The following is a 26,257-nucleotide window of genomic DNA, read 5'->3' on the forward strand; positions in this document are numbered from 1 at the left end:
TATAAACACACACACACACACACACACACACACATCTTTGTGTGTGTGTGTGTGTATAATTGTAGTATATATGCTCTTTTGCAGGAAACTATGGCTACTTAGGCACCTTTTCTGTAAATGATACCTTAATATCACTGCTACACTACCATAAACATTTTGTTAACATAAATTTGACCTTGTTTTTTTTTCACTAATTCTACTAATTTGAGGTTAAATTAATTTATTTGTTTTTTTCCATTAAGATATTACATGAGTCTCTCATAATGGCAAGTGAAATTCCCCGCCATTAATTATTTATTGTAATCCCCTTATTAAACACAGAACAGAGGCATGTCTTAAACCAACCAATCACAACTCAGCAGTGTGTAACATGCTTTGTTTTGAAATATGTACTTGAAAAGCATCCAGGAAAATAATACCAGCACGCTGTGTAGCGCAACTAGACAGCAAACACATCTTCGCTTCGGCTAATCTCTAATAATTACCTACCACCGGTACAGGCAGCCTGTGGAAAGTTCCGCCCACCGCGCTTCGCAATTGGCTAGGTAGTGTAAAGTGCATCCACGGCGGCTCCTCATTGGACACACGCGCTTTCTGATTGGGGTGCATGCCAGAGGTCCGGAGAGGGGAGGGAAATTGTCTAGTTTCCGGTTTTGGGCTGCAATTGACACACAATGAGGAGTCGGGAGCAGCCGCTCAAAAGCCTTCTGTAAATAAACAGGACCGTCGTCAGGCCGGTGAACTATGGAGAATCAGGTAGAGTGTTAATCGCTTTTGCTGTTGCATGGAGTGAAATCTACTTTTGTATGCGCGCGCATGGAGAAATCCACCATTGTAAGTAAATGTGGACACTTGGGGCTCGTGAAAGCAGCGGATCGGACCCATATAACCCCCTTCCCCCTCCCTCCCCTCCTCTCAGCTATCTGACTCGGGCTGGCCACGCATATTAAAGCTACGTCGGTATTTGGGGACATCAGCTCAGCTTAAATGGCTCAATGCTTTTGCTAGCTTTTGCAATTGTCAAGTCGTGCGTGCTCCATGAGAAACACAAAGGGGAGTGTGTTTTGTCCCGTGCTTCCCTGGCACGTTAGTCAGTACAGTCTGCGGCTTTATTAGAGGAAATTAGGAACATGCATTTCCATGCATTATGCTTGCTGTCCTGACAGCATGCACAGTGAAGGTTGAGGGCATTGCACAGGTTTTAGGGTGGGGGGGGTTCCTGGAAGCGGAAATCTGTCTCCTTCCAAAGTAAATGAATTGCCTCTTTATGCTATATGATTTATGATATGCTTAAACGTGTAGTGCAGTAGCAGTGATCATGTGCTGTGGATGAATATGTTTGCATGACCATGCTGCCTTTTATTGCAGGTTGATCATTATGTGCTCTCCTTCATATTTTTGGTTTGCACTAACTTAATTTGTTTCGCTGCTGCTAAGTAATTTCCTTTATAAATAATGTTGTTTGTTGACACGTGACCCATTTTGTAATTTAATCACAGTTTCCACCCAAATACCTTGGTTGCTACAATTATTGTTACTACTGTAAATCATAATAAATTTATACAGGAAGCTTTCAAAATCTTTCTGACTTTTTTTTGTTTTGTTTTTTGTTACAGTGGTGTCTAATACCATGTATCCACAATGTAGTATCAACAACTGTAGTAACTGGTGTTTTGGGGGAAACTATTTATAATTTACAATTCAGTCGTATCCAACAAAGGTGTCTCAATCATCACATTGCATTTCTGAGCATGCTTAATATTAATGATCTGTTTGTCCAGCTATTGATTTTATTATCAGTCCAGTTGTATTGCTTTCCTCCTTACTAGCTGTGTAGATCTGCTTTTGACTACTTCCTGCAATTAAATGAGCCATGAATATAAATCAAATGTTTGTGCTAGGAAAATGCCCGTTCATTTGATAATGACATTTAGATTATGAAAAAAGCAGGTTATAAGCATTTATTTTGTCCCTTTGCTACTCAAATAATATAATTATTTTATTTATAATATTGTAGATTAAAGATAATTATAGATGATTTGATTAATTCCTAACTATTTCCAAACTGGATCAATGAAAACCACATTTGGACCTCTTCCGAGACTTGTTTTGTTGCACTCTTGTTGGCTTACACATGAATTGCTTGTATTTTGACTGTGCTTGACTGATAATCTGTACAGCAGTGACCTACGAGGAATCCAGCCTCCCACTTTTGTGTCTGTTTTGAGTTTTAAACAGCAATGCGGGCGAGTCTATCTATGCTGAGGATTTGTGAGGCCTGCATTCTCCTGTCTTGTGTTCGATCAAGAGTATAGTGTTTGTCTGTCCTCCTGTGTTTAATCTACTCCTTTTTGATCTCAAACCCCCCCTCCATAAGGATTAGTGTGGTCATGTGTTGGATCTCTTTTTGTGTACGTCTCCAGTCTGTTCCATGTCGTCTTCATATTTGAACATGGTGAGCTTTCATGTAGAACGTTTTTGTAATCGTTACTTCAAGGCAAGGTAATCACGGTTGTTGCTGTCACAATAACAAATGGCAAGGCCTAAAAAGAACAGACTGTGTAGTTTAGTGATTAGAGAACCAGCCTTTGTCTGTCTGTCTGTCTGTACATGACATGGCTGGGGCTTGTGGCTGAGTGAATGAGAGATGGATTCTTAAGGGTTATTCTGATGCCTGGCGGTTTTGGGGCACAGCAGGTTTTGGCTTCAGAGAACGGGAGTGTCGTCCAATGATAGCAGCCACTAAGATCTTTCTACACCTCTTCCTGCCCATTTCATTCTTCTTAGCATTGTATTCACTCTTTTCTCACAATCTTTATTTCTCAATCTTGTTTTCTATTCTGGTTCTTAAATCTCCACTAGTTCAGTGTAAGAAGGGGTCCAGAGTCAACAGCAGCTGAGCATCTCTGGAACTTGGGCACCTGGACCCGGTCTGGCCTATCTCCACCCTATGTGGAGTCTCTGGGCAGTGTTCCTGGCTGCTTTCCAAGGAATTCCCTTGATGGCCTTTTCTGCCCATTTGGTAGAATCAGCCAATGCTATAGATGATTAATTTGAGCATGCGTATTGATATACAGTTGTATGAAATGCATTGTTACTTAATTTTGTTGCATTTTTAAAAAGGTGCCTTGAAGCCCCCATTTTTTTCAGACACTTTTTTTGATTACTGCATTTGTACAGCGTTTTCAGCTTTATAAATGTACTTAATTAAAACAGAATCTCCCTCAAAAGCAAGGATGTAGAGTTGGATCCATACCAAATTTTGGCTTCGGTATGTTACCAGCCTTTGGTAGCTCAGAAACGACACCTTAAGCAACATATAGACCTTATTCATGCTAGCGCCATCTTTGATTTTTAATGGGAATGACAACGAGGCTGTGAGGGATAGACTTACAGTCTCTTCAATGGCACGAATGGTATAAAGATGTTTAAAGGTCCTAGATCACATATCATTTTCCACAACTCATGTTGTCTGGAGTTCTTTGTATACTGAATGTTCTTTGACAGATATTTTATCAATGTTTTGTCAGCGGAACAATCCAAAAACACTTTAATCTGCAGTACAGCCCATTGAAGAGACTGTAAGTCTATCCCTCACAGCCTCATTGTCATTCCCATTTAAAAATCAAAGATGGCGCTAGCATGAATAAGGTCTAATAATAGCCACTGGCGACTTGTGAAAATGGTACTTGGGCTGTCAACATCGATGCCTTTTTCATTAGGGATGGGCGTTTTCGAGTGATTTTGTAGTCAAGTACTTTAACACACAAAAAACAAGTTCTCGATTACTTGTAAATTAAAATGCATGTTAGAAATAAAACGGATGACACGTACGTGAAATTTATATTTTGATTTATTTTCAAACCTTACCAAGAACGTTTCAAAATAACATTTGCTCTTACCGGAGCTTACTTAGAAACCAAGATTGACTCTATGAGGGTAATGCACATATAAAAACTCTACATAAAGGCCATCACATTTTTATTATTTCAGATGTTATTATTAAAAAAACAAAAAAACAAGTGGTGAAAAATAGCTGCTTCTTCTAACATTTTTTTATTGATTCAAAGAAAAAACACAACAGAGAAAAACAACATATACACACCGAATCAACATTTAACTTTTAACACTCATTAACATCCCTCCCCAAACACCAACTCCACCCTATCTCAAAGAACACCCCTTTGGTCACATAAAATATTACACACACAAACAATAAAATAAATAAATAAATAATAATAAAAAATAAAAAAGAGATAAAATATAAGCATACATAGTTAAACTAAACATCTCCCTCCTCATCACTTCCCCTAGAGTCCTCCAAAACTGCCAAATATCTACCCCACTTCCTGAAAAATATGTCCTCCAGCCCCAACCTTCCATCTATCATCTTCTCATAAGCCGCCATCCTCCCCATCTCCGCACACCATTCCGGAAATGGTGGCGCTCCGTCTGACTTCCATCCCCTCAAAATAATTTGTCTACCGATCATCGCCAGTCAGAACCCAATTTTTTTATATATTTTTCGCCCGAATTTATAACTTCCCCATTGCCCAAAATGCAAAGTCTGGGGCAAAGTAAAATTTGAGTGCCCAGAATGTCATGCAAATAATTCTGAATCTTTAAACAAAAATCTTGGATCTTAACGCATCCCCAAAAAACATGGGTTGTGTCTCCAACATCTGATTGGCATCACCAGCAGGTGGGTGTGTCTTTAAGACCAAGCCTATATAATCTAGAGGGGGTCCAATAAAATCTTTGTAACATCTTAAATTGCATAAGGCGAACCCTTGCATCTCTAGATGCAGACTTGACATTTTTCAGAATCTTAGTCCACACTCCATCCTCCAATACCAAATTCAAATCTTTCTCCCATAATTTCCTAATAGAAGCTAAAGCTCCATCCCCCATACTCTGAATTAACAGGGAGTAGTACACTGAGGCCTCATGACCTTTTCCAAAAGCTGCAATCACCTCTCCCAAAGCATCTGCCTCCTTAGGGGGGTGTGTGCTACTCCCAAATATAGTACAAAGCAGGTGCTGCAATTGTAAATGCCTATAAAATTGAGGTCTGGAGACCCCAAAATGTTGGACCAAGTTTTCAAACGATCTCAACACTCCACTTTCATATAGGTCACCAGCAGAAAGGGGACTTGCCAATACATAATCTTGGGTTCTGCCTTATGCTCGAGGCAACATTTAATAAGTGTCCAATTTAAACAATCTGAACACTTTAGTCCATACCGAGTGTAAATGCGAAATAACAGGGTGTAACTTTTCCGATTAGTTTGATAGAGATGCTTTGTAATGGCAAAATAGGGGCAAGAACTGCCTGTTCAATAACAAACCAGGGAGGGGCTCTCTCAGGTGGAAGTGACCAATGAGCCAAATCTTGGGTAGGCCTAGCCCTCCTTTGTCAATCGGCCTATGTAACTTATTAAAATGCAATCTGGGACGTTTACCATTCCAAATGAAGGACTTCGCTATGCTATCGAATTGCGTGAAATAAGAGAGGGGGACATCTACAGGGAGAGATTGTAGCAGGTAGTTAAATTTTGGAATACAATTCATTTTAATAACATTAACCTTCCCAATCATCGATAAATGTAATGAAGCCCACCTGCCCACATCGCTCAAACCTTTTTATTAAAGGGTCAAAATTGACTAACTAAATAAATCAGATTTGCTGGGAATAAAATCCCCAAATACTTAATGCCCTGTATGGGCCATTGGAAGGCACCCGGCTGGAAAGCCGTTACTGGACAGTACGCTGTCAGAGCCAAAGCTTCGGATTTAGACCAATTAACTTTGTATCCTGAGAACTTGGAAAATGAATTAATAATTCTGTGGAGGCAAGGCATAGATCTAGTAGGTTCAGAGACAAATAATAAAATATAATCTGCGTAAAGCAGAAGCTTATGTGCCACACCTCCCGCCACCACTCTTGGAAAATCATCTTCCTTTCTTATCGTGGCTGCTTATGATTCCAGGGCAAGACAGAACAATAAAGGGGAAAGAGGGCAGCCCTGCCGAGTGCCCCTATCCAGAGTAAAATAATCTGAAATTAATCCATTTGTTTGTACCGCTGCTACAGGGTGTCTATAAAGTAACTTAATCCAACCAATAAATGTACTCTTGAACCCATACATTTCCAAAATCTTAAAAAGATAATCCCATTCTACCATATCAAACGCCTTTTTGGCGTCAAGTGAGATGGCAGCGACCGGAGTCTGATCATTCGCCACTGACCACATAATATTGATGAGACGCCTGATGTTATCAGAAGAGCTACGGCCCCGAATAAACCCCACCTGATCTATAAATATAAGAGATGTCATAAACTTACTTAATCGGTTAGCAAAAATTTTATCTAGTTGGATCAGGGAGATTGGATGGTAACTTTTACACTCGCTTGGATCTTTGCCCTTTTTAAGAATCGGACTGATCTGGGCTTGTGTCATGGTTGGAGGAAGCTTTCCGTTCTTTAATGATTCAGTATAAACTCCTAACAAAAGTGGAGTCAGTTCTGTAGCATAGGATCTAAAAAATTCTGCGGCAAAACCATCTGGCCCCGGAGCCTTGCCTGTAGGTAGGGACTTAATTACCTCGTCAAGCTCCTCCAAGGTTATCTCAGAATCGAGAGTTTTTTAGCTCAATCGTCAGTTTAGGAAGATATAATGGTTCCACAAAGTTTCTAATATCTTCATCAGTAGACGAAGACGTGGTGCTATAAAGATCTAAATAGAACTCTATAAAAGCATTATTAATATCAATGGCTGAGGTAAAAATTTCACCACCAGCAGATTTCAAGGAGGGAATGATAGAAAGAGACTCTCTCTGCTTTATATATCTAGCCAAAAGCTTCCCTGCTTTGTCCCCCGACTCAAAGTATGACTGTCTTGGCCTGTATAACCAAAACTCCACTTTTCGCGACAAAATAGTATTCTATCTATATTTCAATCGGGTCAATTCTCTGAGGCCATCAGCTGACATAAGGCGCTTCAGCTCTTCCTCTGCACTTTTAATATTTCCTTCCAACTCCACCAGTTCTCATGCTTTGGATTTTTTGATGAGGCATACTGTATGATCCGACCCCTAAGAACCGCCTTAAATGCCTCCCAAGCCATGCCCACAGAGGATACTGAAGACTAGTTGGTCTCCATATAAACATTGATTTCAATCTTTAACATTTGTTGGAAATCAGGATTTTGCAAAAGGGACACATTAAGGCGCCAACTATATGATTTCTTTTTCTCAGTATATGGCAACACCTCTAAACTCACCAGGGCATGATCTGAGACTAAGATATTTCCAATTGATCAATCAACAACAGACGAAATGAGGGATTTGGATATAATAAAAAAAAAATCTGTTCTAGAATAAATCTTATGGACTGAGGAAAAAAATGTATAGTCCCTACCAGATGAGTTCAGAAGTCTCCAAATATCCGTAAGACCAAGATTTTTACACGTCCTGTGAAGCGTAAGTGTTGCTCTAGGGGGTTTACACACTTTTGCTTCACTGTGATCAAGGACTGAGTCCATCAAAAGATTAAAGTCTCCTCCCAATATTATATCATGAGGGGTGCCAGCGGTTTGCAGCATCCCTTCAAGATCTATAAAAAAGCCCTGATCACCCTGAACCCCGCTCACGAAAGCGCCAACCAGCGACAATCCCTCTAAACTTAAAAATTAAAACTCACAAATTTGTGAGGCAAAATTACATAACAGAAAATACTTTGTAAAATAAACCCAGCCAATAGGAAGAATGAACACAAAGAATGTGTAGATTCATTCACAGAACTGTCTCAAAGATGTGATCTTCTCCAAAACAAATTCCAGCTGATATAAAACGTTCAGATATGTTCAGTGAGCTGGCTGTTATGAATTCAACGGATGATGTAATCATTCCATTGTCTCGTAAAAATACTCAACAAAACAAACTACAGCCAGCAGGAGAAATAAGCACGAAGAACGAACAGATTAAGCCACAGCTGTTCCAAAGGAGTGTGATTCAATAGAACAAGCTCCAGCCGTTAGGCGGAACCAATACAAAAAGAACAAAACCGGCATCCCGGTTCCCCGGATGGTCGAGTCAATTCACTTGGAGGCCGCATAAAAGTATATACCATGATTTACTCAATCCGTCAACTTTATAAAAGACATCCTTTGTGTGAGCATGTAGATATTTTGCGGTCATCCGTAGTGTCCACTCTCAAACTGGCCGGGAACTTCAATGCAAAAGTAATCTTTCGTCAATGCAAAAGTTTCTTTAAGGAAAAGTGTTATTCACAAAACAAGCTCCAGCCGCACGGCGGCGCCAACGCAAAAAAAAAAAAAAAATGTCGCCCAGCTTCCTCGAGTAAGTACAGCGAGTCGACCCACTCACATGAGAAACACCCAATGGTTTACTCACCCAGTGATTCAATAAAAGACTTTGCCTGATTGGGACATGTAAATACTTTGTGACTGTCCTTCGTTTCTATTCTCAGTTTGGCCGGAAACATCAGAGCAAAAGTAATCTTTTGTCGATGAAAGAGTTTCTTACATTCCTTGAACCGATCGCGTTTCTCTCTTGTCGAACTCGCAATGTCCGGGAACAAGAAAATATTATGGTTCTTCCAAGAAAGCTTCCCTTTGCTCCTCGCCTGGCGCAACACAAAATCTTTATCGGATGATCTCAGAAATCTAGCCAGAATCGATCGGGGCCTATCTCCCTCAGCAAATCTGTGAGCTGGGACTCTGTGAGCTCGCTCGATTTCCAGCTTGTGGCCTGTTATGTCGAGCAGACTCGGGAAAAACTTGTCTAGGAATTGCACCATATCTCTGCCCTCCTCATGCTCAGGAATTCCAACAATTCGAACATTATTCCTGTGGCTTCTATTCTCAGGATCTTCAAGCTTTTCAAGGAGATGTTCCAAATAGACTTTGGTCGCGGGCGGATTAGCGGTTAATTCCCTCTCCGAAGATTCCAGACAATCGATTCGTCTCTCAACATAGTCACTCTTGTAACTAGCTCATAGAATTTTATTTCCATCGCCGTAATCGATCGACGTATTACAGCGAGATCCTCCAAGTCAGCAAGAATCTTCGTCAACATCACCGACACATTGGACAACTGATGCTGGATCTCCTCTCCCGCCGCGCCATCCAAATCGAGTCCTTGGTCTGTAGGCCTGTTGGGGCTTTCATCCTGAACACGTAAGTGTCTTTTAATGTCTCCAGAGCCCGAGGATTTTGACTTCTTTGCCATGTTTTGCATCAAAGAGCAAATGTGTAACTGGGTGTATTAAAATTCACCAGATTATAACATGAGAATAATTAAAAATTTAGCAAAGTGCGCAGAGCTCGTCGCTCACACGTCTGCCCCTTGCATGGCGTCACGTGACCTCTCTGAAAAATAGCTTTTTATAAAATGCGTTCTGCCGGGGTCAGAGATTTAACGCACACATAGTGGTCTGATCAGCTTCTGAGTTCGCTTCGCATTTTCTTTACACCAATAAAAGCAGATCCTTGTCTGTTGGTTTGGATGAGTTCAACAAGAACCGAATACAAACAGTAAAATTCAATAAGAATCTAATTATTACAAGTAATGCCTTGCAACATAACTTGGCTTTGCTTTAAGACACACAGACACCATGATTATTTCTTCTCTTGATCAGCCAATCATGTGGCAGCTATGCAGAGCATAATTGTGCGTGGATCTCTCCCTCGAACTGCCACTTCTGGCTCATCTTTATCCCCCTCCCAGCTGATTAGCTCTATCCAGGGCCGGCCGTGTGTCCTCACGGCCCGGCCCTCCTCCTCATCACAGTAATTTAAAGGGGTCACACAACGGAAGTGTCTGGCAGACAACATGGCATGTTCTAAAATTCTAAATAAATATTTTCTATGAAGGTACTCATGCCACCCAGCTACAACTCTGGAGGCTGCCTAAAGTTCTGCAGCGCCACGGAGGGCAACCCGCATTGTTTTCAATTGAATTCGATGTAAATCATTATTTACTCTAGCTATCACTGGATGATATATTGTGTATATGTATCTTTCATAAAGCCTACACCAGTGTATTTTCATTTTCAAGTTTGTCTTTTTGTGGTTTGACAGCTTGAATAAAACCTATTCTAGGCTTCATTCAGAGGAACTGCATAATAAATGTCACCATTTCTTATCGTTCAATTTGCGCAATTACACCAGTTTCGTACACTAACCTGCAAACTCATCAATGTCACTATCATTCTTTAAGATGTTCATAAACCTTTGTTCTTTAAGATGTTCATAACTTTTGTGTGTATGGTGACTAGATTCACAACTTTGGACTGCAAACTGCACCGCATTGATGTGTCCTTCAGTATTATTTACAGTAAATGTTATATCACCCCCTTGTGGTCTCAAAGCTATTACGCCAGACTACATCAAACGGAAGGCCAACTGACAGTGAGTTGGAAAGCACACAAAATAGGCTTCTAATTTAAATGTTGACTAATGTTAATATATATATATTGTATGGAAAAAACGCAGCGTGAATATACAGGTTTACAAAGACGTGAGTAAAGGATGACAGAATTGCAATTTTTGTGTGAACTATACAAAACTTTTAACTGTGAATTTGACTTCATTTAGAAGCTTTGAAAGTGCAGTACAGAACTTTTAATGGGCTGATTTTACAGTTTATTAAGCCTTGTTTATCCCTTTTTCTGTGTTTGCAGTGCACGGTTCAGGTAAAGCTTGAGCTGGGTCACAGGGCCCAGCTGAGGAAGAAGGTGACATCGGAAGGCTTCACTCATGACTGGATGGTGTTTGTGCGGGGCCCCGAGAACAGTGACATTCAACACTTTGTGGATAAAGTTGTCTTCCGGCTGCACGAGAGCTTTCCTAAACCCAAGAGGGGTACATTTCACAACTTTATTAATGATCCATTGCATAAACACTTTGTGTGAGATCCACAGGAAATATAACACATGTGGATCAGTATACTTCTCATTCTAAACATTTAGGGCAACCAAACACATCAAAACTTCATTCCAGGTGTCTCATGTTTTGGTCATTGATTAACAGGTCTGGTCTTACATGAAGAGTTTGCAGTTTATATTCACATTTCTTTGTGTGATAATATTTATGGGGTAGCAAATGGAGCTGGAAGTAGATTAACGAAATGTTCAATTTTATTTAGTTGCTGATAAAAAAAATAACTATCGTAGTGAGTAATGCTGTGATTTTTAATATGCTGTTCATTTGGCCATTACGTTTTAAACTGTAAGACTGTGCCAGGAGACTAGTTTTGTGCCCAAATATTTTAATAGCATCTCTGATTTAAACATCAGTAGCAAAAGTGCAGATAGAATTTTCTGCAAATCAGTTTCATACAGTTTCCATACGATGCGTAATTGTGGTTCAACGATACGTTTGTGGCATCAATCAAAAATGTTAACACAAATCACCACCTAGCATTGTACATGCTTAAAAATATATGTAGGATAATATTGCTGTTTGCAAAATATTTCTGTATACTGTATATTCTTTTTTTTTTTTTTTTTTGCTGCATTGAAATTATTATGCATTATGTTGCTGTATATAAATGATTAAATATCATTCTTTGTATTTATTTAGTGATAAACAGTCTGAAAATTTTAAATGCATTGATTATTTTAACTAGATGTCAATAATATTTAACTTCAAATTAAATACATTGTTGATATGTATTGAGTCTACATTGAGACTAAATACATTGTCTGCTTGGCAACAATGGCTGTTTGGTCAAAGCGGTGGTTCCTCTTTCTTAACCTTTTTAGCCATTTTGGAGCAGTGAACACATAAATATCTAGTAATATATTGAGCATTGTCCTATGGCCTATTCTACATTGATGTAGCAATTCTCACTGAAATAATTCATTCTTTCATTTAATCACAGTGTGTAAGGAGCCCCCATACAAGGTTGAGGAGTCAGGTTATGCTGGCTTTCTGATGCCCATAGAGGTCTACTTCAAAAACAAGGTGAGATCTTTGAATCTCTCCCTGTATCTGTCATGTCATATCTTGCTGTTGTCTTCTATTCTGTAGTTATTTCTGTTTTTACCCATTTTCATTAACATACAGATTTCTCTCTGTCTGAGTAATGCGAATACCAGCTAAGCTTATGGTTTCTATTTCCAACTTGTCATTTGTAAATGTCCCCTTGATTAAGCAGGCACTATAGTGCAGTAAGTGCACACAGAAGGATTTGCCTTATGATGAGATTTACACTGGGTGGTATAATACAAAACCAGCTACACTAATGTTTTCTAGCCCACCCGCTGACTCACAAGCCTGTGATATATAAACGTAAGAGTGATCTGATTTGGAAAAACATCCCAAACATTACGATTTCAGCATGCTGAGGGGAAAAGATAAAAATAGAGCAAGGGAGTGTTTGTTTTGTGTGCTCATTTATAAAGGGATATTTCACCCAAAAATGAAAATTCTCTCATCATTTACTCACCCTTATGCCATACCAGATGTATATTACTTTCTTTCTTCTGCAGAACACAGACGAATATTTTTAGAAGTATCTCGGCTCTGTAGGTCCATACAATGCAAGTGAATGGTGACCAAAACTTTGAAGTTCCAAAAGGCACATAAAGGCAGCCTAAAAGTAATCCATATGACTCCAGTGGTTCAATCCATGTCTTTTGAAGCAATCCAATTGATTTTGGATGAGAACAGACCAAAATATAACTCCTTTATTTACTATAAATTTTGACATCAGTAGTCATGATTTCAAGCTTGATTACACTTCCTATAGTGCCATTTAGTGGTCTGTGCATGCATCAAGGACTAGGAATCGAGTATGAAATCATGATGTTGCCTAGAGACTGCAATGGCAAGATATACAGTGAAAAAGGAGTTACATTTTGGTCTGTTCTCACCCACAATGATTAGATCACTTCTGAAGATATGGATTTAACCACTAGAGTTGTATGGATTACTTTTATGATGCTTTTATGTGCTTTTTGGCGCTTCAAAATGTTGGCCACCATTCACTTGCATTGTATGGACCAACAGAGCTGAGATATTCTTCTAAAAATCTTTGTTTGTATTCTGCAGAAGAAAGTAAGTCACACATATGGGATGGCATGAGAGTGAGTAAATGAGAGTATTTTCATTTTTGGGTGAACTATTCCTTTAACTTGTTATAGATCATTTCTGGAGTTACCTTTGAATATTGAATGAATTTGTGCCTTGTGATTCTTTATTTTTGGACTGTGAAATATTATCTGTCAGATTAAAATCTCAGTTCTTGCTCCTTTATTTTCCTTTAATGATTTGATGCTTGTCTTGAGTTGTAAACTGGTATGAGTAGAATAAATGGAATCACAGAATGACTGCATTTATACAGGAAGAGCCAAAGAAGGTGTGCTTCAATTATGACCTCTTCCTCAACCTGGAGGGCAACCCACCTGTAAATCACCTGCGCTGTGAGAAACTCACCTTCAATAACCCCACCCGTGATTTCCGTCGCAAGCTGGTCAAGGCTGGAGGGGTGAGTAGTGCACTGCACCATGGGAAATGATCTAAAGTTTGGATTACAGTTTTTATGTTTAGGAAGTGTTGGCTCTATAATTCCATTGGATGTTATGCTGTAATCCCTCGTTCTGTCTGTATATCAGGTCATGGTGGTCCCAGAGGGGGCAGAGGTGGTCCCGAGACCCAGCCCAGATTACCCCATGCTTCCAACCATCCCGCTCTCTGCCTTTTCTGACCCTAAGAAAAGCAAGACCTCACAAGGATCAAAGGTATGGGGGGAAAAACTACAAGAAGAATTGTCTATAGCAGGAGCTTTTGTAGTAAAAGACAGTGGGCCTCCCTTGTGACACAACGACAGGATGGCATCCCCCACCCAAACACCCACACAAACACATCTGAACAAATTGTCAGACAGTTGTTTGACATTATTTAATCATTTTTATCATTTATTGCTTAACAAGAAAAGTTATTAACTGAACTATGACATTGAATATAGAACTTTTTTATTTTAAACTTTTTATATTATATCATTTTTACAATGGTGGAGAAAAAATGCTACAAAACAATGCTAGTTCTGAGCAAAAAAAGAAAAAAAAAAAAAGAACAATTTGAAATTCCAATAACAGTCCATCTCAGTCTGAAGATCTGTAACAGAGGTGTGTGTGTGTGCAAAAGACTACTGAATAGAAACTCTTCTTGAATGTCCATGTTTTTCACGTACCTCACATATATTAACAGCTGTGCGCAGCTGGCCAAATCAGTGGATTCGTCGATCTGGAGTGCAAAAAATGGGCTGTGCCTGATGCTGTCTAACAGTTGTTCCTTCATATCCTGTGCCATGTCAGAGACGTGCTGACCCACTGTGTTGATAGAGAGTGGAATAGAATCAAGCTTAGAAGCCGCTGTCTCTTCTACCATCAAGGAACCTTTATCTTTGGCTGCTGGCAGAATCAATGTCTCTCCGATGTTATGTGCTTTGCCAGCCTTGGAAATATGCAGCGCAACGTGATATGAAGCTGCAGTGGCCTTTACATTTAATTTGATAAATTCTCAAACTTTTTTCTGACCTTGAAAGGCTTGAAGTTTTCCCACTACCTCAGCATGCTTGGTGTCAAGGTGTCTGCAGAGTTTAGCAGGTCGCATGCTGTCATTAGCTAAAATCTCCTGACAAACGACACATAAAGGTCGTGGTGCATCAACTGATCCTGTCCATGTAAATCCTAAACTTAAATACTGCTCATTGTAACATTGTCTTTTGGGCTTGACCCCTGAAATGGAAGGATTCTAATTTGGTGGTCTCAGAAACCACTCCATTGTAATTGCACACAAATACGTCACATCTGCTTTATTGGCAGGCTTGACAAATATCAGAGAATCTTCACAAAGATTCTTGATAGTTTTTTTATTTTTTTTTAAATTGCCTATTATATTCAGAACTGTTTAAATAATGTTTTAAATATAATATAATAGTTAAACTCAGTACACCCACACACATACAGTTTGCATACCCTTGGAGAATTGGTAATATACCATTTTTAAAGAAAACATGAGTGAGCAGGTAAAACACATTTATTTCTTATGGGATTCATATTCAGCTGTAGGTTATAACAGAATGACACAATCATAAAACAAAACATGGCAACAATGAAAAAAATGAAATGACCCCTGTTCAAAAGTCTGCATACCCTTAGTTCTTAATACTGTGTATTGCCCCCTTTAGCATCAATGACAGCATGCAGTCTTTTGTAATAGTTGTCTATGAGGCCCCAAATTCTTGCAGGTGGTATAGCTGCCCATTTGTGTTGGCAAAATGCCTCCAGGTCATGCAAAGTCTTTGGTCGTCTTGGATGAACCGCATGTTTGAGATCTCCCCAGAGTGGCTCGACGATATTACGGTCAGGAGACTGTGATGGCCACTCCAGAACCTTCACCTTTTTCTGCTGTAACCACTGGAGGGTCAACTTGGCTTAGGGTCATTGTCGTGCTGGAAAGTCCAGGAGCGTCCCATCGCAGCTTTCGTGCAGAAGAATGCAAATTGTCTGCCAGTATTTTCTGATAACATGCTGCATTCATCTTGCCATCAATTTTCACAAGATTCCCCATGCCTTTAGAGCTCACACACCCCCAAAACATCAGTGAGCCACCACCATGCTTCACAGTGGGGATGGTATTCTTTTCACTATAGGCCTTGTTGACCCCTCTCCAAACATAGCGCTTATGGTTGTGACCATAAAGCTCTATTTTGGTCTCGTCACTCCAAATTACAGTGTGCCAGAAGCTGTGAGGCGTGTCAAGGTGTTGTCGGGCATATTGTAACCAGGCTTTTTTGTGGCATTGGTGCAGTAAAGGCTTCTTTCTGTCAACTCGACCATGCAGCAAATTTTTGTTCAAGTATTGTCGTATTGTGCTCCTTGAAACAACCACACCGTCTTTTTCCAGAGCAGCCTGTATTTCTCCTGATGTTACCTGTGTGTTTTTCTTTGTATCCCGAACAATTCTTCTGGCAGTTGTGGCTGAAATCTTTCTTGGTCAACCTGACCTTGGCTTGGTATCAAGAGATCCCTGAATTTTCCGATTCTTAAGTGATTGAACAGTACTGACTGGCATTTTCAAGGCTTTGGATATCTTTTTATATCCTTTTCCATCTTTGTAAAGTTCCATTACCTTGTTACACAGGTCTTTTTATAGTTCTTTTCTGCTCCCCATGGCTCAGTATCTAGCCTGCTTGGTGCATCCACGTGAGAGCTAACAAACTCATTGACTGTTTATACACAGACAATAATTGCAATTTAAAACGCCACAGGTGTGGGAAATTAAACTTTAATTGCCATTTTAAACCTGTGTGTGTCACCTTGTGTGTCTGTAACAAGGCCAAACATTCCAGTGTATGTAAACTTTTGATCAGGGCCATTTGGGTGATTTCTGTTACCATTATGATTTAGAAAGGAGCCAAACAGCTATGTGATGATAAATGGCTTCATATGATCACTATCCTTAAATAAAAACATGATCAGTCATATTTTCAATATCAATGCCAAAATTTCACAATTTGTGCCAGGGTTTGCAAACTTTTGAGCACAACTGTGTACATATGTTATGTGTATATATATATATATATATATATATATATATATATACATACATACATACATACATACACTATATATATATACACACACACATACATACACATACATACATACATATATATATATAATATATACACAATTTTTACCACTCTCCGTACCTCCCCTGACATGCTGTAGCGCCCCCCTGGGGAGGCGCGTCCCACACTATGAAAACTCCTGGTCTATAGTACTGTATTTGCTCTCTCCAACATGTTTTATCAGTATAAGCCATTATCACAATGGTGTGCTGTTGACTTGAAGTTTTTTAAATATCTTTTTTGAATACTTTACAACAGTCGAGAAGTTCACCAAAAAATGCTGAATCTCTCATCATTTTCTAACCCTCATGCCATCCCAGATGTGTATGACTTTCTTCCTTCTGCAGAACACAAAGATTTTTTTTTTTAAATATCTCAGCTCTGTGGGTCCATACAATGCAAGTGAATGGTGACCAAAAATTTGAAGCTCTAACAAGCACATAAATGTAGCATAAAATTAATCCATAAGACTCCAGTGGTTAAATTCATATCTTCAGAAGTGATATGATAAGTGTGGGTGAGAAACCGATTAATATTCAAGTCCTTTTACTATAAATCTCAACCTCTGACCAGCCCTGACCAGTAAGTGGCAATATGCACCAAGAATATGAAGTGCCAAAAAACTAAAGAAGAATAATTTTGAAGGGAAAGTTGAGATATATTGTAAAAAAAAAAAAAGGAATATATTATTGATCTGTTACTCACCCACACCTATCATATTGTTTCTGAATACATGTATTTAACCACTGGAGTCTTATGGATTACTTTTATGCTGTCTTTATGTGCTTTTCTTTTTTTTTTTTTCTTTTTGGAGATTCAAAGTTTTGGTCACCATTCACTTGCATTGTATGGACCTACAGAGCTGAAATATTCCAAAAAGTCTTTGTGTTCTGCAGAAGAAAGTCAAACCCCTCTCATCTGGGATAGCCTTAAGGTCAGTAAATGATGAGAGAATTTTCATTTTTGGGTGATTCCTTTAAGGACCCAGATTTTACATTTGCCATCATGGAGTGATCTAACACTGTATAAAAATATTCATAATCATTAATTTATAAACGTAATTATCGTACAGAATCGTAACTACATTACAGAAGTGAACAAAATTGGCCTAAAATAAAGTATAACATTTATTAATATTACCATGAACTGTGTTGGTCCAACAATATGCAAAATCATTAAAATGACAGATTGAATAGAAAAATAGAATTTGGTTTTTAAATGTTTCATGCTATCTACAACATATTTCACTGCATAAAACAAATTGTGGTCAGTACACAAACCATGTTTAGCCTTGATTCAAGTGAACCTGTATTTAATGTAGTCAGGGTCATATTGTCTTAGATCTTGCATAGTTTTGTTCATCATTTTTGAAGATAAGTGGAAGTTAAACAGAGTTTGATTGGAAAAAATGGGAAGGGTTTTCTCCTCCGCTTTACAATGTGTAAAATACTAATACCTGTCAACATTTTAAGGGTTCAGAGACTCTTCTATTCTCTTTTTTTTTGTTTACTTAACAGCAGTGAATTAGATTGTTTCAGTAATAATTAAGTGATTATAGAGGACATCTGTCATATCTCTGCCAAATGACCTTCACTGTATTTATTATATCTGAGCACTGACGGCTTTGTCTGGGTCAATCTGCGGTGTCTTTCATTAGTGCACTAAAGAGGGCCAGTAGCTGGCTGATGATTTACTGTGATCATCCAGAGTTTGACGTGTTCCAGCCTCCCCATTATCCTTAACAGTCCTAATCTTACAGCCTCATTAATACAGCAGGTGACCTTTGTGTGAAGGTCACGATTGGTTGAAATGCTTGCAGTTAAGACATGCTGTAATGGCTTTTTGTGATTTATTTTATTAAAGCAGGTGTCAAACTATGTGCTTTATCCTTCTATGGGATCCTCAGGATGTTATTTGGTTGTATTTGATATTGGGTTGTGACTACCCTTTGGCGGTACCATGGTACAGTGATGGTGTGAGATGGTAATACCATTGCACTTTGATAAATATACATACTGTATGCCATGGTTCCGAATTATTACCATATTCATATTAGGGTTGTTTTGATACCAAAGCTCTTAAAAAGACATCTTGGAGATGTACGTGTGCAATCTTTTTAGGTTTTGGCTATCTTTATGGGTTTGTGTACATATAGATTTAGTGTAACCCAAGTTTGTTTTTAGTTGTTCGCTGTGTGAAAGTAGAATTTAAGACAGTTATGAATAAGATTTAAAACAAACACTTTTTCTTTTCTTTTTTTTTCTGGAGGAACCCAGTAAAGAGGGAAGCAAAGTGTCCAAATCCCACAAAATGGCAAAGGAGCATCGAGAGCGGCCGAGGAAAGACTCTGAGAGTAAGGGCTCTTCCAAGGGGGACGTAGACCGGGATAATAGCAGCAGCAAAGGTGGTCGTGACCCTTCCTCATCCTCCTCATCCAAGAAACCAGAGATTAAAGTGAAAGACGAGAACAAAGTCCAGCCTAAAGTTGCTTTCAAGGAGCCCAAACTCACGCTGAAGGAATCCAAAATGGAGGGCATGTCTCCTAAAGGAGGGGGGACGGGAGGTGGTGGAGGGGGAGCCAGCGATGGAAAAGCCCCCAGTAAACGACCTTCCAATGCCGAGTCACCTAAACCTAGTGTCAAGAAACCAAAGAAGGGTTCTGAGGGGTCAAAAGGCTCCAGCAGTGGGGGGTTGACTGGCACCTCCCCCCGGACCGCGTCCTCCTCCACGACCTCCTCGGGTAATGTGGATAAGAAAGCCTCTAAAGAGAAGGGCCGCTGGGCCAAAGGCAAGTCAGAGGCACAAGAGGTCAAAGAGTCCAAGAAGCCTGCAGAATCCGATGACTCCAACTCAGAGGATGAGGCCTCGACCAAGTCTGAGGTTAGACTTATGTGCTAATGCTATTATAGTGCTTGCAAGGTGAGTGTTATATTAAAATGCCTACTACTAATTTGTATAATTCTTTACAAATTTCTGTAAGCAGTTCACCCCAAACCACTTAAAGTGTAGACTTCATTCAAATTTTGTTTTAATTAGCACTAGATGTGCAATCAATTTTTGTTTTTTATGAAATATACTAACTTCACTAAAATCTAACCAACAGCAATTGCATCAATATTAGGGATGTGTTATACTACCAATTTTCATAACCAACTAATTGGTCGGTTGTTCGAACGACTTGTCTGTGTAAAGGATAATAAAGTATAATTAGGCTCTGTATGTTCAAGTGACCCCATTCAGACACATTTCAGAGGGATATACGGACGCTAAGTGCAGCAGTTCAACGTGATAACTTACAGATATTTAACAAATAACTAGGCCAAATAACTATATTATCTTAGTGCACAAAACTATCAAAATGAGAGAAGAAATAATAAAGGCTCCTATACAGAGTAGCACAAAACAGCTAATGCCCATCCTGAATGCAGAATGATGTACTTTAATGTAACCAGAGAACTTGGGAGGCTGCAGATTCAAAAGCGCAGAACTGCAAGATAATGTTGCGGGTACACATCTACATGTAGTTCACGACAAAAAGCAGTTTAAACCAGAAACAGCAGCGGTGCGTCTAAACTTAAAGCATTAAAGAGACACAACTTCTTGCAGAAGGTTTTACTGTGCTGACTGTTATTCACTGTTAAACATAGCAAGCTTTAATCACGCAAAAATGCTCTTCAGGAAGTTGCATCTCTCAATTAATTTAAGAATTGTGTTTCCCATTAAAACCACCATTACTAAAAATGTTAATGTTAGTAGTCAACCCCACTAATCAACTAGTTGATTAGTCGACCACCATTGCACATCCCTAATAATTGCATACTGAATTCTGATTGTTCTTCTTTCTTGCATCTCTTTACATTTTCAATTGTGATTGGTCTTTTATTTTTATAAGCTGTCTGAAGGTGACGTTCATACGTGGCGTGTTCTTGTGTTCCATCTGTGTGTGTTTTAATGGTTGGTTTAAACATGCGCAAGACAGACTTCTGTGCCGTTATGGCATGCCTCACTATTTTTTGAGCACCACGTTTAAAGACACAGTGACAAGTTAAAAGTAGTTAATCTTTTGACATGCAGCTGATCTGTGTCAGAACCTATCAGATATGAAAAAGCATTTACATATGGACAAGCGTATTGAGTTTGTTTTAACGTCTGTGTATGGAAGTTTAAATTTCTTCTGTTCAATTTTGCAAGAATCTCTGTCTCTCGCTCCCTTTCCTCCTCCGTCTACATTTGGGTTTACAATGGTATAAACTGTCATTTTACTTTGAACTTTAACTCTAGTTTCTGCCACCTTGCATGCACTGATATTTCCCTTTGGAAATGCGAATCTAGTTTAGTCTATTGATTTGAAGCACCAAAAACTTAATCTGATATCAGTTATAACCAAAGGCTTTAACTGTGTTGTCTCCATGCCTTTCCACAGCAGTCCGCCCCCTCCAGCCCATCTAATTCCAGCTCCAGCTCAGAGTCCAGCTCCGACTCGGACTTTGAGCCACAGCAGAAACAAGGCCAAGGTAGGACCTGTTCTTTTACTGCAGGGAGTGTCCTGATAAGTAGTAGTCAGATCCATACATTAAATAGATTCCTCTACCACACTTTAATTCAAGGTTAACAGTGTTCTGCTTTGATCGATTACCTTGGAGAGGGTGAAAGACATGTCAGATCGAGGCACTTACTCAAAACGTAGAAATCAAAGCACTTTTTATTTGAAGCATGGATTTGAAAGTTAAAGCAAATCTAGTCTTACTTTGGGAGTTTATATGAAATAAACATGAATAGTACCAAGCAATGAAAAGGGGAGAATCCTAATTCTTTACTCTGATGGAAATTCCTCCTTCCCCCTTTGCCATGAGATTTGCAGAAAAAAATATAAATAAAATCAAATGCAATGTGATACAATTAAGTGAAATACAGTAGGGTGCAATTAAATATACAATATATGAAATAACACATTGGATCAGTAGTTTAATAAAAAATAACATGGCTCAATAAATACAATAAATCAGCTCAGTAAAAATGAAGTTACATCCCTTGCAAAAACGCTTTATTTGCGGCAAAAGTATATTGACATTTATGCATTTGGCTTGTGTTTTTATCTAATTCGGGATACATTTAATCAGTGCATTCCCTGGAAATAAAAACCAATGTCCTTGGCATTTCAAGTGCCAGTCTACCTGCTGAACCACAGGAATTTGCAGCAATGTTTGACAGAGGTTTGCCTGAACACTGTATTTTTGCAAGGGATGGTAGATGCTCATTCTGGACTATGTTCTTTAGGTCCACTGCGCTCTATGGTCGAAGACCTCAAGTCGGAGGAGTCTGATGATGATGATAGCAGCTCAGGCGAAGAGACGCCTGTAAAGAACAACCTGCCCCATCGGGACTCCAGGTCATTCTATCTCTGTCCTCCTTTGCTGCCAATGTTTGTTTTTAAGCAGGTTTTTCAGATGATTTAAGTCCATGTAATCAGTGTTAGTGGAGGCGGAGAATGGATTTGTTTGCTCAGAGTAAACACTTGACTTATGCCTCCCACTATTATTCGTCTCACTCAAGCTGTATTGAAAAAAACTTTAGAAAAGAAAACTCAAAACATTTTTTGAGGTTGAAGGTGTAACATTCTGACATTTTTGACAAGTTAATTTTTATTCTATAAATGTGAAATGCAATTATTTAGATATAATTCAATGTATGTATCAACTTAAAAGGAGTTAGTTCTCCCAAAATAAAAAAAAATCTTCCATTATGTACTCACCCTCATTTTGTTGCAAACTTGTATGCTTTTTTTTTTTTTTTAACAGATTTTTGAAGAATCTTTATGCTGCTCTTTCCATACAACAACAGTTCCTAGTGACCACATCTGTCAAGCTCCAAAAAGGACAAAAAAGCACCATGAAAGTATCATAAAAGTAGTCCATACGACTTCTGGGCTATATTCAAAAGTCTTTTGAAGCCATATGGTAGCTATATGTTAGAAGAGACTGAAATGTAAATCGTCACTGATAATCTTTCGCCAAAGTTTGTGTCTAGCCTGTGTTCATGTCTGGAATACAAAATTGTGCTTATTTGGAGCTTGACAGATGTGGTCACTGTTTGTAGAATTCTCATTTTTGGGTGAACTATTCCTTTAACTTCTGCACTAGGTTTAATTAACCTTTGCCCTCTCTCATAACAGGATGAGCCTAGACAGCGAGAGTGACTGCAGCGATGGGCCACAGCGGCCCAGTCGAGACCCTCCCCCTAAGCCACAAAAACACAGCTCGACCAATAACAAGGTGAACTGATACTCATGACTGCATGGCAGTATCTCATTGAACCTTGACAGTCATCCAATTATTCATACAAATTCTTTAGTTGGCAGCACACGGTCTGTTTTGCTTTAAACTTATTGTAGCAGAACTGATTGTAGCAGTCTACTGTCTGCTCTGGAATGATTAATGTTGAAGATGATGGATGATTGGCATTAGTTCTTGGATTATGCTGCATCCACTGTTGAAATGAGGTTGTGACACAGCTTATGATCAAATGCATGTGGAATGCTGCATAACTGGGCGCTGCCAGTCAGATCACTGGGATTTGGAGTGCCGCTTGGTTTCAGTAATGCTCAAGGCACTAGTCCACTATTTCTAGAAAAACCCAGCAATAGATAAGTTTTCTTGATTACTCATTATTTAAACCTCTTGTGTAGTCCATCTCTGTAATTTGCTTTGATCTTGTTCCATTCCTCTTTGTTTCTGTCTGTCTGTCTGTCTGTCACACAGGTGTCAGGCAGAAAGAGTCCAGACCTTTGCTTACGCCAGGAGAAGGTCTTGAAGAAGGGATACGACAAGGTAGGAAGGGTAAATCAATTTTTTTTTTTTTTTCCACCAATAGGTTTATTCCTAATTGATCAACTTGAAATTAAAACTCTGTTCTAAAACCTTGTGAGCTGCCTTGCCATCTTCTGCTTACATAGCTGCCTTCTAAGGCAGCATGCTAACTGAAATGGAACCTCATAAAGTGACTTTTGAATGATTCTAACTGATTTTGATGTATGTTGCCAACCTGATTATCTAATTGGCATAAAAATACCTAGTGCACAAATATAACGCAAGTCACAAAACACAATGAGACTGCTCTCAATTGATTCCATAGTTTGATGTTAGCATGTTGCTAAGCTAGTGACATGATACTCTAATAAGCATAAAATCACAGTGAACACAAATATAGGGTAAATAGTCATAAAACACAATGTGACTGCTCTCAATTTACTCCAGCAATATGACATTTGCTTGTTGATAAGCTTATGACATGATACTCTAATAAGCCTAAAAATACATAGTTCACACAAGTATAGGATAAAATCGTCACCGCATGATAAGACTTGATTCTCAATTGATTTTGAGGTTAGCATGTTGCTAAGCTAACAACATGATACTATAATAAACATAAAAAATACATAGTTCATACAAATATAACATAAAATATTCACAAAGGTGTGATGATCTACTCCCAATTGATTCCAACAGAGTTTTACATTAGCATGTTGCTAAGTTATTGACATGATACTCTTATTATTGTAAAAATAAACACAAATATAGGTTAAATAGTCATTTTCTAATTTGACTGAACTATTTAAACAACTTTAAATATAATCAAATTTATCTTGCCTTGTTCTCCATTTTGGATGATTTTTTTTATATTTTATTTTATTTTTTTATAGAAAATTCCACAATACGTTCTGTGATTTGCCTTATCCACCACAGATACAAACAATGCTGCCTTAGAAATTGGCCAAAAGAAAGTATCTTAGATACTACTTTTTGGAACAGCCACCACCCCAGGTGCACTTATTATGCCTTAAAATGTTGTATAGGTAGGCAGCTTACTAGATTTTGGAACAGAGCTACGGTCCATTCAGTCAGCTTGCAAAGCATGACATCATAAATACTAGTATTTGCATCAGTAAATATGGGAAATTTTAATGAAATAGTTTTAGCATTGATGCAAGCTTGTGTCTGTACAGCTGCAATAGAAACTAATCACTCTTTCTTTTTCATTTTTGACATCTTCAATAATTCCCTCTTGTTTCAGGCATACACTGAAGAGTTGGTAGATCTTCATCGCAGGCTGATGGCATTAAGGGAGCGTAATGTTCTGCAACAGGTGTGTATTGAGTGGTTGTTCGTATGCAAGCATGTGTGTAAACCGAATATGAGCTTAAGTTGACTTGAGTTTTTAAACAAATAACATTGACATGTTTATGTCCCTTCCTACTTTAAGATTGTGAACCTCATCGAGGAGACCGGCCACTTTAATGTCACCAACACAACTTTTGACTTTGACCTTTTCTCTTTGGATGAGTCAACTGTCCGCAAACTACAAAGCTACCTGGAGGCGACTGCCACATGACAAGAAGTCCATCAAGGTTCGGGGGGGGTTGTTGATGCACGAACAGTATTTTGGACCGCCAGATGCAGCTATGGGGAGTCTCTCATCTGCAACTGCAGGCTGACACTACAGACTTCCCAGTAAGACAAAAATGGGCATCTCTCCATCTTTCCAATGCTCTCCTCTCCATTTCAATATTCTGTGGGTCAGGAAGTTCTCTGCTTATCAGGGCCAGAACTGTTTGAGGGTCATATCTGAATTGGAAAACGTCTCTCTGTAGCCATACGCACTGATGCATTGAGAGCCACAACATTTTATATTTTATTTTTCTAACAAAGTTTTTTTTTTTTTTTTTTAGGTATTTTTGATTATGGTCCCAATGAAAGCCCCGCACGCCATGAATGTATCACTTTTTATCCTCTAGGGCTAGTCTTAGTGCCTTTATCATGCCATCTCATTTGTGCTCTTAGAAATGACAGCAGTATTATCTTTCATTTAAACTTTAGTATATGTGAGATGCTTGGATACCTGGCTTTTTTCCAGGAAATTCCAGTTTGTATGCCAGTATGTGTAAATTCTCATTTATGTGTTTGCCAAATGGGCCTTAGAACTCTTAAATGTTGTGCATTGCTAGTGCATCTTGTGGAAGTATTTGGAAATCTGTGTTTGTCTGTTCTCTGTCATCACATCTGGTTTATGCATAGACTTGAAAGGGAGAGACAGAAGAAAAGATGGACGAGATGCTCAGTCGCTGAGGTAAATAATGGGAAATGGCCCCTGAAACAGCAGTCTGTAAATTCACTGTGCTTCTGACTTGAAATTTCTCTCAGAGTGACTCTAGTCTCGGCTTCACTCAATTTCGTCTCTCTATGCCCTGTGTGTGTCCATTCTTATGCTAATAGCTTTAAGAGGTTCCATGGGCTGAGCTACAGACCACATGCCCTTTACTTCACCCTTTGAGAGTCTGGGAGTGTGTGTGTGTTTGAATACTTGTGTGTAGCAGAGTATACTTGGCTTTGAAATGTCTGTTTGCATGAGTTTTTCATTGAAAACTCTTAGCAGGTTCTGACAGGATTTGTCTGAATTTGAGCAAAATTAGTAATTTTCTACTTTATACTGACACATTTTCAATTAAGGGATGTGTTTTTTGGTGAAAGGCTCATTGTCGTGTGTGTGTGTGTGTGTGTGTGTGTGTGTGTGTGTGTGTGTGTGTGTGTGTGTGTGA

The 26,257-nt window shown here is 38.9% G+C and overlaps 1 protein-coding gene across 2 annotated transcripts; it reads left to right on the top strand.

Moving 5' to 3' along the window:
• Positions 1–658: 658 nt before the first annotated feature.
• LOC127424510 (protein ENL-like) lies at positions 659–26,257 on the top strand. 2 transcript variants are annotated; one of them, XM_051669808.1, is made up of 12 exons: positions 659–756; positions 10,706–10,886; positions 11,908–11,990; positions 13,372–13,515; positions 13,643–13,768; positions 18,934–19,545; positions 21,089–21,179; positions 21,943–22,054; positions 22,838–22,937; positions 23,424–23,501; positions 24,736–24,807; positions 24,925–26,257. In XM_051669808.1, exons 1-12 carry the CDS (start codon positions 745–747, stop codon positions 25,051–25,053), a joined length of 1,740 nt encoding a protein of 579 aa, XP_051525768.1. In that variant the 5' UTR covers positions 659–744; the 3' UTR covers positions 25,054–26,257. The 2 variants fall into 2 exon arrangements, with proteins under 2 accessions (XP_051525768.1, XP_051525769.1); XM_051669809.1 differs by having other exon boundaries at positions 23,424–23,492.

This window comes from Myxocyprinus asiaticus, chromosome 33 (assembly GCF_019703515.2).
Source record: "Myxocyprinus asiaticus isolate MX2 ecotype Aquarium Trade chromosome 33, UBuf_Myxa_2, whole genome shotgun sequence".
Lineage (NCBI taxonomy): Eukaryota > Metazoa > Chordata > Actinopteri > Cypriniformes > Catostomidae > Myxocyprinus > Myxocyprinus asiaticus.